Raw genomic sequence first — 16,040 nt, forward strand, 5'->3', positions numbered from 1 at the left:
CCTGGTCTGATGAGTCTCGATTTCTGTTGAGACATTCAAATGGTAGAGTCAGAATTTGGCGTAAACAGAATGAGAACATGGATCCATCATGCCTTGTTACCACTGTGCAGGCTGGTGGTGGTGGTGTAATGGTGTGGGGGATGTTTTCTTGGCACACTTTAGGCCCCTTAGTGTCAATTGGGCATCGTTTAAAGGCCACGGGCTACCTGAGCATTGTTTCTGACCATATTCATCCCTTCATGACCACCATGTACCCATCCTCTGATGGCTACTTCCAGCAGGATAATGCACCATGTCACAAAGCTCGAATCATTTCAAATTGGTTTCTTGAACATGACAATGAGTTCACTGTACTAAAATGCCCCCCACAGTCACCAGATCTCAACCCAATAGAGCATCTTTGGGATGTGGTGGAACGGGAGCTTCGTGCCCTGGATGTGCATCCTACAAATCTTCATCAACTGCAAGATGCTATCCTATCAATATGGGCCAACATTTCTAAAGAATGCTTTCAGCACCTTGTTGAATCAATGCCACGTAAAATTAAGGCAGTTCTGAAGGCGAAAGGGGGTCAAACACCGTATTAGTATGGTGTTCCTAATAATCCTTTAGGTGAGTGTACAGAGATATATGTGCTGATTGATTTTTTTGTAATAGTATTGTTCTCTATTGTTATGATACATAGGATATAACATATTGTGCATGAAAATATTAATGTGTTTACTAATTTTACTTATAGTTTTACAAATCATCTGAGCATAATGATACAGGGACCATCACATCTGTGTTTCTGCTGTCAGATATTTGGATCATATGTGCAAAAACACTTTTCTAACAGCATTAAAATCCAATGTAATTCTCTCCAGTGGTGTTTCAAGCTGGCTACAAAAGAAAATCCTACACATAAAATAAAAATTATACAAAAATGAACAAAATATTTTAATAAAAATCAGTATTTCAAAATTAACACTGTTGCAAGTAATATACCTTCATTTGCATAAAGAAACAATACATTTTTGGAAAATTCTTCATTTACTGCTGCATTTGGCGTTATTTTTCAAATAAAGAAATTATACCTCTATGTCTTAGTACTCTGTTTTTTTCCCTTGCTTTTAATTTTAACATACATTCTCTTTGCATCACAAGTCAGATTGTGGATTGTTTTCTTGTGACAGGCGATGTGAACCAACTTGAGATTGTCTATGGTGAATAGGAGTCTGTAAAAATAGTTGCAGTTAACTTCTCTACCATTACGATTCTTCACAGCTTCTATCAATGCCGGAATGATGGCTCGTTTTTTTTCAATCCTGAAAACAATTAAACATTTCTTTAGTGGCTTGTAATAGTTAAAAACTTTTATTAATATATTAAAATGAATGTGTATTCATCCATACAGTTTTGAAATCCATGTATTCTAATAGCTAGGTTGTGGCATAAAGCTCAGGCTATCCTGCCAGAATGAGGTGTAAGGCAAGGGCCATCCTTTCACAGAGTGTCAGTTCATTACAATTATTAATACACTCACTCTCACTAATAGGATGAAAGTTCAATAAAATCAAAGCAAATAAAAGAAGACACTATTTATGCGTGCACTTTCCAAGAAACAACCACATTTTCTGCAGATGAACAATGTCCAATGTAAAGCATTTTCAGGTAAAAGTATAAAAGTAAGGGAGTAAATCTGTGGAGGATGGAAAGGAATTCTGTACAAGTAATTGGAATCTGGACGAGCAAAAGTGCATTTTGCTTTTAACTGTTAGCTGGATAATCAATATAATGAACAAAACAGTCAAAATAAGTTGCTTTTATATGGTATGTGCATTCTACTGTTTTAAAAATACTTAGAAAAATAAGCATCAAGTAGCTATTCAGACACTGTAAAGTTCTCAGAAAAAAGACCAACTAGCAGGGTTACAACCACATCCTAATAAAGTGAAGAAAAAATATAATTATTACATCATTAGCATCTACACTACAGCAAATATTTAAATAGCAAAAGTTATAAAGGTGGGTATAAAGTGCAGAAAAATGACAAAACTGGTAAATGAAGGGAATAAACTAAGTGCAATCTGAAAGATAATTAAAAAAAAAAATAGAAAAACCAGAAATAAGAAGAAAGAAAAATGTGAAAATCAAAAGAAATTTGAAAAAAAATGCTTATCTTGGAGGGGCGGCATGGTGGCGCAGTGGTAGCGCTGCTGCCTTGCAGTTAGGAGACCTGGGTTTGCTTCCCGGGTCCTCCCTGCATGGAGCTTGCATGTTCTCCCCGTGTCTGCGTGGGTTTCCTCCGGGCGCTCCAGTTTCCTCCCACAGTCCAAAGACATGCTGGTTAGGTGGACTGGCGATTCTAAATTGGCCCTAGTGTGTGCTTGGTGTGTGGGTTTGTTTTTGTGTGTCCTGCGGTGGGTTGGCACCCTGCCCGGGATTGGTTCCTGCCTTGTGCCCTGTGTTGGCTGGGATTGGCTCCAGCAGACCCCCGTGACCCTGTGTTCGGATTCAGCGGGTTGGAAAATGGATGGATGGATGTTTATCTTGGGTGAGATGTTAATGAATGATGTCGGTTTTGATTATGAGTAACTAACTATATTAATAAAAAACACAACATTATACACAACTAAGAAAGCTACAAATGAAGTAAGTTTTTCTCAACTGAAAATGATTAAGGTTTATTTGTTTTGAAAAATTACCCATTATACCTCCCTACCACTCTTTTATACTTATAACACCTACCTTTATACCTCCCTACACAGTTCACAGGAAGCCAAAATCACATCTTCAGTTAAAACTGAAACTGCATGTCTCCAAAAGTGATGCTTGAAAATACTCACTGACATCGAGGCAAATTAGTGGGAGATTGATATTAATGTCAGGCCAACATCCAACTGGCACAATCCTTAATAGCCTCATACACAATATGTTCATCCATTTCTCAGCTCTCCTAAACAACAGTAATTCAGTTAAAAAAACACTGTAACCTGACCAGACTTGGCCAAAATGTTATCCAGTATGAGCTCCTGGTGGGAAAGACTGACTCAATGACAGCCTGATGAGTTCAACTGTAAAGTAATATTAAACAAAATAAGCCTCTTTAAAGCATTACTGTCTAATGCAAGCAGGTTCTCACTTAACAGACTCGCAAGAAACATAAGATATTCTATCCAAAGAAGCTTGTTGGATTAAACGATCTCCTTTCATCTGGCAAAATGTGTATGTTCTTATAAAACAAAAGCATTGTAGGTTCCCTGGTATGGAAATAGTATTTTTTATGAAATTATGAATGTATGGTATATGAAAAAGTTCATATAAATAAATCACATTTTAAACAAATTAAAAATGCATCAGTTGATTTGAAATATATTTAAAATCATTAGCCTGTACTAACTCTAGGGAGAGCTAAGCTCTCACTAGGTGGAGATATCCATCCATCCATCCATTTCCTAACCCACTGAATCCGAATACAGGGTCACGGGGGTCTGCTGGAGCCAATCCCAGCCAACACAGGGCACAAGGCAGGAACCAATCCTGGGCAGGGTGCCAACCCACTGCAGGACACACACAAACACACCCACACACCAAGCACACACTAGGGCCAATTTAGAATCGCCAATCCACCTAACCTGCATGTCTTTGGATTGTGGGAGGAAACCGGCGCCGGAGGAAACCCGCGCAGACACGGGGAGAACATGCAAACTCCACGCAGGGAGGAACCGGGAAGCGAACCCGCGTATCCTAACTGCGAGGCAAGGTGGAGATATATATATATATAAAAAAAAAAAACAAAAAAAAACCCTGAAAATCTGCAGAGCATCCTGGGGTATGATTCAGGAAAGTATTTACATTTACATCTAAGAGAGCACAAATACTACCTAAAGAGCGCGATTAAACATTTTAATCGAGATCCTAAGCATTTACACTTCTGTACTATCAGGTTCAAATTACTACCAGTATCTTATGTAGTAACAGTTCTGTAGTAAGCAGCATTCGATCTAGAACCAGTTTTGTAGTATAATAAGCCTAATAAAAGAGACCTAAGGGAAAAAAAATTATATGAGGCAATTGACACATGTGACACCTGAAGAGTGTCAATTCTGATGAAAAATGTCTTAAAAGTGACTTCCTTACATTACTATTAGTTGCAATTTTAATGTTCAAACGGCTTCTGCAAAAAAAGGTGTGTATTAGTAAAATGCACACTTTCCTCTTTTTGCATAAAAATGACCTAGGTGATAAGTCAATACATTACCTGTGGTCAAGGTTCCAAGTACTAAAGAGGATTCTACTTTCTCGATTCCCATAAGGATTGATAGAATGCAGTGATAAGCACTTGTCTGTATCAAATGCTCCCTGAAAATACATTGATAACAAGTTAATACAGTAAAGGTTGAGAGATTTACAGGTATTAGAAGTTACCTCAATAATTACACATTTTTAAGCTTAGAAAACTAATCCATTCTGTTGAAGGAAAGTGTAATATATAAAACACAAGTACAGAGTACACACCTGACAGGAAAACCAGCCTTCTTGAGTGCAGAGATGATTGCATTCCTTTCCTTGTCTGTCAAAATAACATCCATTATACTTTGCTTGCTTTAACTGGTTTATCATGACATCCACCACCTTTCTGTACTCGGTTTGAAGCTTCTGTGTGTTTAATTTTGAAACAGAATCTTCCACCTGAAAAGAACAATAGATTATTTCCAGGAAAACAAAGGCTTTTCTAAAATAAAATGCATCATGCATAATTTATTAATTATCATGGACACTACTGTAAAATGTTCAAAGTTTCTGATATTTTGAGAAAAGATGTACAACTAATGTGACTGTTGAATTAACTGATCCAAATTTTGGACATGGCTTCCCATTTAGGACACTAATCCAAAACGTGAACCCATTGTAGTAGCAAAACATATTTTTCTGCCTACTTTCAACATGCAAATTGCATACATTAATTCACATAAAAGTGAATCGGGTGAAGATAAAATTCTGAGTTTAATTTATTTAAGGCAATAAATATAATTGTGCATGGAGGTACTCTCTTTAGCTTGATTATGTTACATGACTAACATGTACTTTTGTGGGATTGGTTCTAGTCATTGCACTAAAAACAACTTGCCAGTTCTAGAGCAACAAATGATGTCCATGGACTAACAGGCAAGTTTGACAGACTAAGAAAATTAAACATTTTCAGCCTTAATGAGAGAATCGCGAATAGGGACTTAATACAGGTCTTCACAATTCTCAAAGGCACTGAAAAATGAATCCATGTTTTCTGTTTTTGTTTTAATCCTATGTACTTTGTAAATTTTCCTTTATATATTATCTTAGAGTACAGCTCACATAATCTTAGCATAGAATGACCAGATGGTCTATAAATTAACTTCAGATCCTTGACAAGATAAAGTGTTTTATATTTACTTTCATGATCCATTCATTGCCAGAATACAGTAACTAGCCAATTATCTGTTTGTAACAACACAATGTCCAAACTCTACATGACTAACTGGCATAAAAAACAGACCATGAGAGAAGGATGACATTGGAGAGGGAGAGAGAAAGAGACAGAGACACACTCCTTCCAACTAGAAGTCAAAGACGATGTTTATTCATTGGCTCAACTGCTGAATCTGAAAGCATCCCCAAATATATCTCCTCCTCTGACACAGATGTTATTTTATCTTTACAGAAAGTATTGTTAAAGCTTTTTGAATTTGAAGTAATGGTACATTTTTAAGGCATTACATCCATTATTTTTTATTATTTACCATCCATTTATATTTTCTGTAATTTATGTAATATATATTCTTCTGTTGCTCTTGTTCTGTTCTTAATAAATGCTATTTTGCTTTTGAATTTCTATACTTTGACCGTATATGTTTAGTGAGTCAAGAAATAAAGTGTGTGTGGGGGTGTGTTTTGGGTGCCACTTTCTTTCTTACTTGGTTAGCTGGCAGAGGAAAAACATAGTGAAAGTAGTCATTAGTTGTTAAGTGACATTCGTCATAGTGTATCAAACTCCATTTGTCCTGGTTATTCTTGGGGACCAAAGTGCATCAGCCTCTAGGTCTACATTATATCTGGGGATACCATTAAATTATGCCTACCTTTATGTGTCTAGATTATTCTTGGGGACCAATGTATATCAGATTTAGATCTAGGTCTCATCCAGGGACACACTTCTGTTATTCATGCTAAAGCTATTGAGTCACTGTGTGGAGTACTGAGGAGAGAAAGTATGAGTAGGCATCGCTCATGATCAGCAATGAAGTGGATAGAGTCTCTGTGTGTTTTTTGTTAAGCTTAGGGTGAGAAAGCAGGCCAACCCCTAATGAGGTTGGTAAGTTCCACTAATACCACAATAGTACACAGTTTCCTTCCTGAAGGGCTGATTTTACAAAAATAATCTTATACTAAAATGATCAAGCTAGTCATATACTTTCACATAATCATCATATTTGTTATGACTAATGCATTTTCCAAATATTTAGCATGTATTACATGAAGATGATGTGGCATGTTTTACCTGCCAGTTTTATGTATCTGTTAACACACACATTAGGACAATTTAGACAAGAACAGACCAATCAGCACAACAAAGTTCGACAGTCTTATTCACTCAATTCCTTCAAAATAAAAACAAGTCGTTTTGAAAGTCCCAGAAGTTTTACAGTCTACCACACTAGTTCAGGTCTTTCAATCTTTCCTCATAATTCATCCCCATGTAGCCCTGGAATCAGTTTATTTGTTCTTCTCTGGGCTTTTTCCAGTGTTGCTATGTCCTTTATGTAGCCTGGAGACTAAAAATACAAACAAGTATTCCGGACGAGGTCTCACTAGAATGTTATAAAGCTTGAGTGTAACCTTCTTGGATGTGTTTTCTACATATTGTGCTATATAATCTAACATTCCATTAGCCCTCTTAATGATTTCTGAACACTGTCTGGCAGTTGATAATGTCGAGTCCAGTATGACCCATAAATCCTTCTTAAAAGGTGTACTTTCGATTTTAGACTTCCAATTGTGTACTCAAACCTAACATTTTTACTTCCTCTGTGTAATACTGTACATTTACCTACATTAAATTTCATCTACCACAGATCTGTCTATGTCCATGTGTAATGATTCAATGGATTCTAGATTATCTACTAGTCCAACTAGCTTGATATCATCTGCAAACTGAACCAACTTGTTATTTATATAAATTATATATATATATATATATAAAAAATACCAGCAACCCTAGATCAAAACCTTGTGGGACATCATTCTTAACATCAGCCAATTATGATAGGATTCCTCACACCATAACCCTCTGCTTCCTGCGTCTGACCAAATTATGCAACCATTTACACAGAGCACCCTGAACTCCCAATTCTTTTAATTTTATGTCCAACCTCTCATATGGAATCTTATCAAATGCTTTCTGAAAGTCAACATAAACAATATCACATGCTCCACTTTGATCAGATCCTTTGTTGCTTCCTCATAGAACTGCAGCAAGATGGTAAAACACAATCTCCCTCTTCTGAACCCATGCTGACTGTTCACAAAAACTTCTGTTTGTGCCATGTGTTCCTCAATCTTTTCCTTCCATTAATTTTCCTGTGATGCACATTAAGCTTACTGCCCTATAGTCGCTTGGATCTTCCCTATTGCCTTTTTTATGTATCAGGATAATATTTGCCATTTTCCAGTACTTTGGAATTTCCCCAGTACACAGTGACTCTCTAAACATATATGTTAAGGGCGTATATATGTACTCACTAACCACCTTAAGAATGTGAGGCTACATATTACCTGATCTTGGTGATTTGTTTGATTTCACCATATTAAATCTACACAGCACATCTCCCTCTACAATTTCCAAATCTCTCAGTACCATCTTAGTAGTCCCTTTTATTGCTGGAATATTACCTACTTCCTCACATGTGAAGACCTAGAAGAATGCGAGTTAGAATATCTGCTATGTCACTGCCTGCATTTTTTAATGCCACTTTACTATTCCTAATGGATTTCATCTCCTCCTTGACTGTTCTTTTACCACTAAAATACTGAAAGGATCTCTTTGGGTCATCTTTTGCTATATCTGCTATATTCCTCTCTAACTGCCTTTAGCTTCACTAATATCCTACTCTTTGAGGTCTGAATATTTTTTCCAAAAAACACAGTTTTCTGAAAAGCACACAAAGCAATGGTTTCACATAGAATTCAACATAAAATGTCTGTTGCTGTGTGCTGTGGCCACCAGTTTGCCAGGAATGCACAGCAGGCTGGCTGCCAGACTGTCTTTATGTGGAGGAGGCGGCAGTGCCGGTTGAAGTCGCAGTGCATTGCAATCTGGTTTGTACCTCTTGTCATTATACAGTAAGTGGCGGTCCTCCTAGGAAAATGTTGCCGTAAGCACGTCAGATGCACGAACCTAATCAGCACCGCGATCAGCTGATGCTGGTACCTCACATTAATTTTCAATCACTTGTATCAAAATAAAAGTCTGACAAGTCACAGTCCAATTCAGTGATAATATGCAAAACGTTATCCATGGAGTATATTGCTTTATGCACTCACTTCCATCTCTCGCCGGATATCAATGCAATTTTTGGCTTTGTTTGCTCCTTGCTACTCAAAGGAGCACATGGAATTTATGTCAGACCAATGAAGTTAACTTTCCTTCTAGCAAAGAAAGTCCAACTAAAACAGAATGACAGGTTTTGTCACCGTATACAGTTGATTACCACCGTCAACCCCTCATTTTCACAAAAGTCGATATTCTCCTTGAGTTAATGGTTGCCCTCTCATATACCCTACGATTCACATAGGAGTTATGTGCCTTATACACCTTATATAGCTGTTTTTTTTCCTCTGCAGCTTCTTTTCCAACTTTTTATTAACCCACTACAAAGTTTTTTTTTAAATGTCCTACTAATTCCAAATTTAGGTATGTACCTGACCCTGCATTTTATGCAAAATGTTTATAAACCCATTTTAAAACCTGTTTCATGTCATGTTAAGACCTAGGATATTTCCAGGAAATGCAGGTATTTTTTTTATATATGCAAACCCACTAAATGTGGGATTAAAAGCTCCTTTTCATTCTGATTTCAGAATGAATTCAGACAGAAGCACCTATGTCTTTTCTTGGATTCTCGTCTGGACATTCTCCCTGGAAATCTCAGGGCGGTCAGGTATGAAGATGACAAACAGTGTCATCACAACATGTCTGAAGTGGAAAAGCGATACCAAGGCAAGTGGAGTCCCAGTATGCTTGTTGACTACTGCAGGACCCTTAAAAGGGTTATTTCTGAAGCAAAGTACAGCAGAAAATTGTGAACTTGTAGCGCTTTTTAAAGACACTCCTAACATGTAGGAGGTGTCACCTACTGCATGGCTGTGCTCAGGTCCTAATTGGGATCCTGAGTGGGTTTGTTGTGTGGCAGGTGCAGCAACACACAATGCGGCAGTACATGCTCCCAATCTCCTCCTCCTCCTCTTCCAACATGTATATATTATGTAAATAAAATTTTAATTGTGCGTAACTTGAAATCCTTGAATGATACAGAAAGTCTGATTAGATACTAGAATTTAGTTCGGAGAAATACTGTAGGATTCACCTATATTGATTCATGTGACACATGAATGTTTGCTTGAAATTAATTCTTAAGATTTAATATCTGATTTGGTTGGCAGTAAAAGTGATTTTGTTTGATTAATCCTGAAGTCAAGCTTCAAAGTTATATGAATATGAAAACACTTCATTCAGAAGTGCTTATTAGGTCAATCTAGTACAACATTACTTACTTAGTATTAAGCAAATGTTCACTTGTAAACACTGCTTTAAAGTAATATTTTATCTGGATACCATATTTAATACGTTTCTGAATTACCTATAATGAATAGCTACGGTCTATTTTTTTCCTTTCATCTATTAACTGAATAAACATTTTGTAAAAAAATTAATAAAATTACACTGTACCTCCTTCTGATAGCCACGGATCCTGCTCTCACAGCTGTATTTAAGGTATGCTGATTTGGTCTTAAATCTGGAATCAATGCCTACAGAAAATTGATACATCAAATTGGGGAAAATTAAATATACAGTATAACAAAGTTACATTACAAGGGCAAAACATATAATTAAAGAACATGGATGAGTGTTCTACTAGAAACACTCCAAAGAGAAAAATAAGAAACACAAATTATATCTGATAAATACAAACGTCTTCTTAATATGGTATTTTCCTCCAGTTAGGTTCTTATTTCCTTTTATATAAGATGTATAAATTATTCCTACCTTTAAAGGAGTAAAAAAGGCGTCTCAAACTTAGTAGCTAATTAGTGCTGCTAATGTAACATATTTTGTTGCTTTGATTTTAATCCACTAGCTTTTAAAGATTCTGAAATTTAAATTTGTTATTGTTTTCATAACTAGCTGCCATATAACAATAAATACTGAGCTGCTCCAGGCCAAAAACATTTGGATAATAGTCACAGACAAAACAGATTAGAAAAGTTGGATGTGTCAAACTGATTATATGTGCTGCCAAGCAGGGGTCTCAAACACACTTCCCATGGAGCAACGATGTCCTAAGGTTTTCATTGCAACCATTTTAATAATTCAGCTGGTTTTTACTGTTAATGACGTGTTACTTTTATTAATTATATCACTTGGCTCTTCAAAGTACATTCATGTAGCTTCAGTATATGCTTTTAATTAAGAAATGGGTGCAAAGAAAACCTGCAGCCTCTGAGGCCCTCTAAGAACTTAGTTTGAGGCTTTTCATGTAAAGGGTCATAAACAACATACCTTCAAACCAAGCCTCATCATCTTCTCTGCATTCAGCATCAGTGTTCTCACTAAGATTGGCTATGAAGTCTTGCAGAAGTCGACGTCTTTTGGGTGCCTTTTCAGCGACCAAAAGATTTTGGGCAGCTTCAATGAGTGATCTAGAATGTTCATCAGACATGCTCAGCAAACTTTCAATGTCAGAGACATCTGGGGGGGGAAAAAATGTAAATAATGGCTGCACATCCTAGTCCACACTAATATTGTAAAATACGTTTCATAATCCACTGTACCATTTTTACATCTGAATTTACCCCATAGTCAAGAAAGCTGAAAAGTGTCACCAGAAGATTTTTTCTACCTGTCTCTCCCTATGTCTATGCTGGCTATGCTGACTGAAGACTTGTTGGAAGAAGGTTTCTTTCTCATTTTTCCCTTAAAACTTCACTGGTCAGGATGGCTGTGCTGTAGCTGAATGGAAACTCCAATCCTGATGCATCCTGCAGCTATTTAACAAAATTATTTGTTTAATCTTAATGTTATATTTGGAAAAATACATGGTTAAATACAAAGATATTATCTTATTTTAAGGTGAAGGAAAATCTAAATATTAATATTTACACAATTGTACACAAGATTCACAAAATAATCTAACAATGGAAACACACTGAAGACTTACAACCATGCCAAGATTGCCCCTTCGGAAGTAAAACAAGTTCAGTGTTGTTTGGGAGCCTCTGGAAGTAATCTTCAGTCACTTCTGTTCCATCTTCATACAGACAGACACGACACCCATCCAGGGGGACCTAGTACAAAGAGAAGAGGTAAACATTTATTTACAAAAAATATGATCTTACAGTCTTGTCAAACATCAGTCCTCTCCAAAAGTTGTAAGTTTCCTTTAAAAGAAAATTAAAAATCAAATCATCATCCCAATGAAAATAAAATAATAAATGACTAGACTTTTAAAAGTGCACCATAATACACTTCTTCCATCATCAAGGTCATTCACTGAAATGAACACGTGTACTTCATGAACTAAAATGGAGTGGGGGTGTTATTTTGGCAGAAGTAATATCAATAATCCTAAAATCCTGTTGCAGCTAGTCAAAATAATATTACTTAATGCTCAATACAGTAACAAGTAAAATATAAATACATGTGACCTTATGATCACTACAGGCTCTCCTAATAGTATACCAGAAATAATAAATAGCACTTCCATATTTAAGAAAGATAAAATAAAACCTCTTGGCTTGAGTGACTCATGCACAAGTGAAGTGTAGGGTGTTGAATGCGGCAAAACATCTGCATTACTTTTTTCTCACATATATGTCAGGGTGCACACAAAGGTCACACTGATGGTAGATCATCAAACACCCATGAGTAGCAGACAGACCATTATACTTCACACATTATTCTACTACAGGGGTTTTCAATCACTGTGGCTGCAGGGTTTTTGTTCCACCCAGCTTCTATTTTTAGTTAGACACCTGGGATAATTAAGTGAAATATTATTTCCCAGATTGTGTTTTGGGAACAATATAGGAATTAAAAGACTAAATTTGGTATAATATATACATATATATATGTAAAATTCTGTTACAACGAATATCTTTACAACGAAATTTTCATTACAACGAAGTATTTTTATGGTCCCGACAGCTTCCCCATATGACACGAGTCTATAGAAATCTCGTTACTATGAAGTACATTCAGCAGATACTTTCATTACAAAGAAGTGCACAACAGACCTTGAAATGCCTGAATGAATCATCCACAGAGCAGTTAGTTCTGTGGCCGCAGCTCAGTTGTGCACAACGATCCCCAAACAGAAACACTGTCATTTGTTTTTCTTTCATTGAACTTTCCTCGTACTGTTTTTTTGCCTTTTTTGTTTCCTACAGTTTTCAGTGATACCTTTTGCTTATTGCTTGTCAGCATTTGAAAAACATCCATTGGAATTTAACTCATTGTCACCCTCCTATAGAAACGGCAGACACGAAAAACAACAACAGTTCATATTAAAAAAAACAAAAAAAACACATTGCCAGTGAATGTGGAATTTCACCTTCAACACTGTCAACTTTCTTGAAAGACAGAGAGAAAAAAGAAGAAAAATCTCGGGTTGCAAACGTACGTGAACTGCTGCATTTGAAGACATCAAAAAAGCAGTTTTTATGTGGTTCAGTGATGCTCGTTCAAGAAACATTCCTATTAATGCGGCACTCATTCAAGAAAATGTGAGGTTTATAAACTCTCTTGGAACCTCCCCCAACTAGACAGCACGTCAAAGAGCATCCTGAAGTCCGAGTCTATGGAAGACTGTTTATCTGTTGCCAGGGCAACAGCAGGCTCAAATGTATGCTGCGTCTCTCTGCCAAAGCAAACAAAACAGATCTTGAAGGGTGATGCATGGTTAGGATCATGTAAATTGTAAATGCAGATAACAGGATTATTTGGTCACTGACCTGGCCACGGCCCTGGTTGACTGCTATGTCTGTGTATAGCAGAGTGGCAGATCACGCTACAATAAATAACCCTGCTGTTCTTGTTTCAAGCTGAATAAAGCTGGTTTTGCTAAAGTACTGAGACTAAACCTCGTGTTTTGGGGTGCAAGACAGGGACTTATAGTGTGACCCTAATCTTTTATGATTTGCTTCTGTGGCGCTTCATTGCACCGCTGTGAGCTTCCTATTGCCCTGCCCCAGCAACGGACAAACGATCTTCCACAGATGCTGCAATCGCGCTTTGGGATGCAGCGTGTCGTTCCCATTGGGTGGGGAGTGGGGGGGTCTCAAAAGAGTTCAGAAACCTCTCAATATTAAGAAAAAAAGGATGATGCGGATCCTGATCGATAACTGTGCTGTCTACAACATGCTTCCACATTTAGATAATGTTCGTGTTGAATTCCTCCCACCCAACTGCACAGCAGTGCTTCAGCCACTGGATTTGGGCATCATTCACACCTTGAAAGTGTATTATCGCAAGGAAATGCTGAGAAAAATTCTCAGCATAACTTGTAGGCAGGGGGAGTTTACAATTAACGCGAAAGAAGCAATTGAAATAATTGCAAACTCCTGGATACAAGTTAAAGAAAGCACTATAGTGACAAATACAGAATCTCATTACAACGAAATATTTTTTAGGTCACTGGGAGTTCGTTGTATCAGAATTTTATTTGTGTGTGTATATATATATATATATATATATATATATATATTAAAATGTACTACGTTTTTATATGGGAATAATGCATTTTTTAATTCTTTTTAACAATATTTTCATCTTGATTTTAATATTACTTTTCCAGGTGTTCTATTTGTTTAATGAATCCATTATTTACTCATTAGTGTGTCTGATGACAAAGCAGTTACAGCCTTTCATGATTCCGTGTTGTTTCAGTTCAGTTCTGTCCACCCTGGCCATCGGACCTTACTTATTCTATGTTAATTAATGTTGACTTATTTTTATTTTTTATTGTGTCTTCTATTATTCTATTCTTCATTTTGTAAAGCACTTTGAGCTACATTTTTTCTTGTATGAAAATGTACTATATAAATAAATGTTGCTGTTGTTTACCTGGGTGTCTGCTCTGCTAGCTTTTAATTGTCATGATCAAGATACAATGAAGGGAGCAAACTGCACAGAGAAAGGGCAAATATAATGAAACTAACAAAAGAGAGTTAACTATTTGAATTTATAGCAAAAATAGCACTTCTACGTGTCTTATAATTGATGTAAAAATCATGATGCTGTACTTTTCTGAATGTAGATTATGAAAGAGAAAAAATACCAAGTAATCAAATGAGATCCGTTTATCAGTTGTTGTCACGGATTATTAATTTGGTTGGAACAAAAACCTGCAGCCCCAGGACAGAGTTTGAAAACCCCATTTACCTTTCGCCATTACCTTCTATATACTTTGCATTGATTCCATGACCTTTTCAGACGCTAGACGTGAATAAACTTACAATAATCAATCAATCAAAATCTGTATTACCATTGTAGCAATGAGAAATTTAGGTGCAATTTTCCAATGCAAAAATAAAATAAAAACAAAACACAATTACTCAAGTTAAAACTAAAACTTTCTATTCACACCTATTTCGATCGAATGTAGCAAAACTACTGCCATTATTTTTATTACGTTTACATGAGAACGTACTTTTCTCTGTGCTTTTAAACTGAGAATGTACAGGAACGACGTTAATCGAGACAACGCTAAACGATAATTGCCGGAGAGCCACAATTAACTGGCTAATTGCCAGGTGAGCAAATCAGCAGAAATATGAAACAACATCAGTATTAGCTGCGTACTTGATAAAGTTGATATTGATTTTGTTCGGCTATTCACTACAACAGCACTTAGACAGCATGATTGTCTCCTCTTAGTGCCATACTATGTAGTCTGGTTTTGATCCACAGGTACGCTGCAACTGACACTTGATGTGCCCTTATCGTCTGGTGGTGGCTCAGATAAACCCGGCATATCAATTTAAGCGAGACATGCTCGGTAAACGCGATTTGTGGAATAGCTCACGAGTCTGGAAAATGTTAGGTTTTTCAACTGGGTAGATTTGGCATCGTAACAAGCTCTTCACTTTGCTTAAATATCCTCATACATGTTCAGAACGAATAAGCTTTGTTTTGGTGAATTTCGAAATGTAAAGAGCAAAGGCGCAATTTTTCTTTCCATTTACACATTCGAACACTATACAATGATTTCGAATCACCAAAGTGCACCTGCGTTTAAACACACCTGAAAGGTCGCACGGCATTTTTTAAGCAATTCTTTTGTGCTGTGGGCTGCAATTCCATATTTCTGTCGGTCATGGTGCCTCCGGATTTTAAACAATTTGATTTTTTCTCCCATCCTGAACTATATGTATACCCATTAAATCATAAAAAAACGGCGCAGTGTTTACAAACTTCGTGACGGCTCTTCCTCTTTCGGGTATCACGTAAAGCAAGGCGGAGCAGCCAAACAAACAAGAAAACGAAAGGCCGGAAGAAGAGAAACTACTGGTGCTGCTGCAAAAACCGAGTTTGTTACACTGCCATCTGCAGGGCGTAGCTGAAACACACATCACGGGGATTTCTGCTAAAGCGTACAATACGTTGGGGTACTCATGCTTTTTCCGACTACATAAAAAAAAAAGAAAATCAACGTAAAATGGAAAAGGTATGCATGTTTTTGTTACATCTTCAAATTCATATCTTCCATGTTACCAGGAAGGTAAAAAATGTTGTGGACTTGTGG

The 16,040-nt window shown here is 36.7% G+C and overlaps 1 protein-coding gene across 1 annotated transcript; it reads right to left on the reverse strand.

Annotated features, from left to right (window-relative positions):
• Positions 1-926: 926 nt before the first annotated feature.
• dffb (DNA fragmentation factor, beta polypeptide (caspase-activated DNase)) lies at positions 927-15,757 on the reverse strand. Its single transcript, XM_039755991.1, has 7 exons — positions 15,540-15,757; positions 11,457-11,583; positions 10,799-10,987; positions 9,968-10,047; positions 4,501-4,674; positions 4,244-4,344; positions 927-1,307 (listed from the first exon to the last, which is right to left on the reverse strand). The coding sequence occupies exons 1-7, from the start codon at positions 15,651-15,653 to the stop codon at positions 1,079-1,081; spliced, it is 1,014 nt and encodes a 337-aa protein (XP_039611925.1). The 5' UTR covers positions 15,654-15,757; the 3' UTR covers positions 927-1,078.
• Between the last annotated feature and the right edge of the window lie 283 nt (positions 15,758-16,040).

This window comes from Polypterus senegalus, chromosome 6 (assembly GCF_016835505.1).
Source record: "Polypterus senegalus isolate Bchr_013 chromosome 6, ASM1683550v1, whole genome shotgun sequence".
Lineage (NCBI taxonomy): Eukaryota > Metazoa > Chordata > Cladistia > Polypteriformes > Polypteridae > Polypterus > Polypterus senegalus.